Below are 4300 nucleotides of genomic sequence, written 5' to 3'. Positions count from 1 at the left end.
CTGATTTGATTAATACACATTGTATTCTGTACCAAAATATCACATGTACCCTACTAAAAAAACCCAATAGCTTACTATACATATACCTTGGATAAATTTATATCATTTAATTTAAACAATGTTTTTATATTTAAAAAAACACATTTTTAAAGAGGTAATTAGTGACAACTGAAAAAAAAAAACCAAAAAAGTAGCCCTCAAAGTCTCAGCTCCACTGCATAGAACATTCAAATACTGTGAATCTTTCAGATAAAGTTCCAGCAGTAAACAGTAGCCTGACCTGTGTCACTGATACAGTCGTCTTAGTTTCTCCTTCTGTAAAATGGTGATAATAATAATAAACTGTCCCCCTTCCTTCACCAGGGATGTTAACAGGATAAAAGACATTATAGATATGAAAGTTGTTTGAACTCTCTGGAACAAACTCTATAAATCCAAGGTATTATTACAACTAAGGTGGTAAAAATAGCTTGCATCACTGAAAGGAATGCCTAGAATTTGACTAAAATATGCCTGACATCCCACAACTAAAAAGGAGGTTTAGCCAAAGATACCTGGTGCTGGCAATCTCTGTGGATAAACAAAAAATGTGCTCTGATGACATACTTAAAAAAAAAAAAAAAAAAAAAAAAAAACCTCCTACTGTAGAAAAAAAAAAAGGTCTAACAATTATGGGAAAAAAGCAAACTACTACTATAAATCTAATACTATATAATCTACTCTAGATCCCAGTTTGGCAAACCAAGGAACTATACCTACAGAAAAATTTTCGGAGTAGGATGTTTGTTCTTCTACCAGGATAAAACATTTCCTTATACTCGTATACAAGAATAAAACATATTTACCACAAAACTGACAGCCCTTAAGCATTTTTTTTAACATCTTTATCCTCGTCTGACTTAGTGTATTTACAAATGCTGCACTCATCTGCAGCTGTGTGAATACATACCCAAATTTCCTCCAGGGTACATATCAACCTACTGATCCATTAAACTGTCAGTATTTCACATTATATCAACAGTCCAAAGGAAAAACTCTTCTTCAGCCAAGGGTAAGTAGGGCTGGTAAAATAAAGACGCTTCTCTTCACTATTCATCTCCAATAAATTCCAAGTAACAGAAAGAACAACCAAAACTAAAACTCAGCGCTTTATTTATATAAAGTCTAAAAAAAAGTTGTTATGATGACAAATACAAAGTCTCGGAATTTTCCTCCAGCTGATGTGTCAGAGAGATAAGCCTGGTACTCCACAAACGCAGCAATTCATCTGTAAATACCTTCTCACCTATTTTACGTACATAGCAAAATAAATGCAAGTCTTAACTGTGGATTTATGAAATTTATCCCAGTGCCAATAACACATCAGCCATACCCTTTCGGAACTTAACGTAACAAGACTTTCTTTTCCACAAACATCCCTACTTTGTTTCTATTCTAGAGTTTCTTAATGACTCTGAATACTGCTGACAGTATAAAACAGAATTATTCAAGGTCGGGGATTTCATCCCCTACCAATCTGATAGTGTCACATACTTATTAAATGTTTCATGAGCGGCTGAAATGCAACAAGTGTGTTTTATTTGTTTTGCTAAATGTTTCAGTCAAAAGTAGCATGTAAAAACCTTAATCATGCCCAATCTGTCAATAAGAAAACACTTTGTGGATGCATATCAACAGAAATTCTAAAATTTTAATATAGATCTAGAAGAATCACATGCCCTAGCTGAAAAGGCAGAATTGTATATATGCCGTCAAGCTGAAGTCAAAGTTACGACATAACGACATAAAGATGTAAACTTCAGCATGAGTCACCAAATCTGATGGGACAACAGTTGGCTGTCCTAATGGTTAGAAGCACTTTACTGAGACTGCCTTAGTTAAACTACATTAGCCAGGTGGCCTTGGGCAAATGACCCAACATCTCTATGCTCAAATGTCCTCATCTATAAAATGAGCACTGTAACAGTACCTAACTTATAGTTGTTGTGAGGATAAAGAACAAAAACATGTAAAGCACTCAGAATTGTACCAGGCACACAGTAAGCTCTCAGTAAATGCCAGAGTACATTTCTGGCATGGTTAACTGAAAAATTAACTAGGCTGTGAGATATATTACTTTGGTTCTAGTACCAACCCGACCACAACCTAGCACATTACTTTGGACCTTAATCTACATATATAGACTTCAGTTTTCTTATTTTCTAAATAAATAGACTGGAAAAAATGACTTTTAGATTCCCAAAGCCCTCTAAACAGTATAACCGTATTACATGGCATCACCTACTTCAGCCAAAATGTTGAGATCAGAATCAGTTATTAGACAGGCCATCTCAATAATCTGGTCCTTCTCAATGTCCAATCCTGTCATCTGCAATAAAAATAAATAGATAATACACACAAAACCACCTTTCTGGCCTATTTTACCCAAGTTTATTTAACAGGAATTCCCTCAAGCATATTCAGTTTATATCCCATAGCCAAAATAGAAGAGACAATAATGCTCCTTGGGCAACTACTCAAAGTATTAATACTAAACTTGAGTCCTCATTTATTCAACAAATATTTACCAAGAGCCTGCTATTTGTCAAGCACTGTGAGTCTCCTCTGGGACAGATGCAAAGCAAGTAAAATTGAGTGCTGAGAGCACTCAATTTTGGAAGTTAGATATCGAACAACACTGTAGCTCTAGAGAGTTTACTCGAACAACACTGTATCTCTAGAGAGTTTACGAAGTTTTCATATTAATGACACCACTTGATCTTCATCAGAATCTAATGGAGAAAGTGCTGCTATTACTTTCATTTCATATAGGAGAAAACAGAGGCTCAAAGGAAGGGGAGCCCTTGGTTTTACTATGGAAAACCTGGAGAGATCAAAACTGGGGTCCGGTCCCAACTCAGACCCTCACTAACAGCATGACCTTGAATGAGTTGAACCCTCCTTTGGGCAGCAATTTTGTCACTTTTGGAATGAGGAGTAAGGCTGAGTCATCTCCGGAGTCCTGTCTAGCCCCAACAATCTAGGGCTCTTTAAGGTTTTGTAGGGTGGAGGAGGGGAGCAGAGCCGCTGTCCCCACCCCCACCGCTGTGACCCTAAGCCCCCAGACATCAGAGCGTTAGGAAGTCCACACCTGGGCAGAGGAGGTAGGCAGGAGAGGGAGCCACAAGGATGACTCCTTCCTTTTGAAAAGAAACCCCACAGCCCCGCACGGTCCCCAACACCCGCAGAACTCCTGCCTCCGGACTTGCCCAGCGCCGCCGCCGATTGTCGGGCCGCGCTCACCTGCCACACCTGAGACCCAGACACCTACAGCTCTCCCAGGCCAGGCTCTGCTACTCGGTCTCACGCGCGAAACTTCACTCTCCTTCCCTCACCCCTCGCCGACCTCACTCACCTCCAGGTCCACCCAGACCATCCGCTGAGCCATGCTCTCCCCTGCCGCCATGGCTGCGCCACCTTGGCGGACACCGCGCACCCGGAACTGTCCGCGACTCCCACCTACACCTCGCAACAGCCTGGAGCTCAGGGAGCCGCCTAGCATCACCCGACACGAGCGGCCACGGCCCCAGGCTCGCAGCCGGCGCTGGCGCAGGCGCGATAGTCGCTAAACGTCGCAAACCCGCGGGGAGGCGCAGCAGCGGAAACCACAGGTCCCAGCATCCTGTGCGCCGGCTCGCTCTGAGCAGCCCGGCTTGGCTGCCGAATGGGATGATGGGACTTAGAGTCTCACCTGCTGTTGCCACCGGATCCCCACCCCCGCCACGTGTTTTTCGGATGTTACTGGACGCGCATGTTTTTCACTGCTAAGTTAGTTTGCTTCCAGGAGTTACTTCCTGAGTTTCAGTTAGTAGCGAGCTGCGCAATGGAAAAAGAATTCTTACTCTGGTTGATCGAAAAAGATAGATTTATCTATTTATGATTTTTTTTTCAAATATATCCTTCCTTTTTTACTTCTTTTTCCTCTTGTTTACTTACCTGGCCCTCTCTTCCACACACCGGGTATTTTTTTTACTCGGCACCGAAAGGCGGTGTGTTTTGCTTTTTTCAGGCTAGAAGACCACTTCCAGTATCATCAGATCATGTAGAAATCTTTAAAGGAGATGTCTGAAAGATCACTTAGCACGTATTAGGTGTTCAGAATTGGTTACTTCCCTTCATTTGGCAAAGGGTTATCCCTTATTTCTTATGGAATGTGGTCTGTGTTTCAGTTCAGCTATTAGGTGTCAGTGGTAATAATTTTCTACTCTAGCCTTAAAAGTTCTCATAGTTAAGTCTCATCCTGGTATAACAGATCTGTGGA

At 41.3% G+C, this 4300-nt stretch overlaps 1 protein-coding gene across 1 annotated transcript in view; it reads right to left on the bottom strand.

The window, feature by feature from the left end:
* Positions 1-3680, bottom strand: part of REXO2 (RNA exonuclease 2) — an 8394-nt gene extending 4714 nt beyond the window's left edge. The window contains exons 1-2 of the mRNA XM_012659211.1: positions 3395-3680; positions 2285-2368 (exon numbers count right to left, since the gene is read on the bottom strand). Coding sequence (XP_012514665.1) covers positions 2285-2368; positions 3395-3541 — 231 coding nt within the window. The 5' untranslated portion in view covers positions 3542-3680. The remainder of the gene's footprint in view (positions 1-2284; positions 2369-3394) is intronic.
* Between the last annotated feature and the right edge of the window lie 620 nt (positions 3681-4300).

This window comes from Propithecus coquereli, unplaced genomic scaffold, assembly GCF_000956105.1.
Source record: "Propithecus coquereli isolate 6110/MARCELLA unplaced genomic scaffold, Pcoq_1.0 Scaffold6, whole genome shotgun sequence".
NCBI classification, from domain to species: Eukaryota; Metazoa; Chordata; class Mammalia; order Primates; family Indriidae; genus Propithecus; species Propithecus coquereli.
Note: the sequence above shows the minus strand (reverse complement) of the source record. Positions and strands in the feature narration are given on the sequence as shown.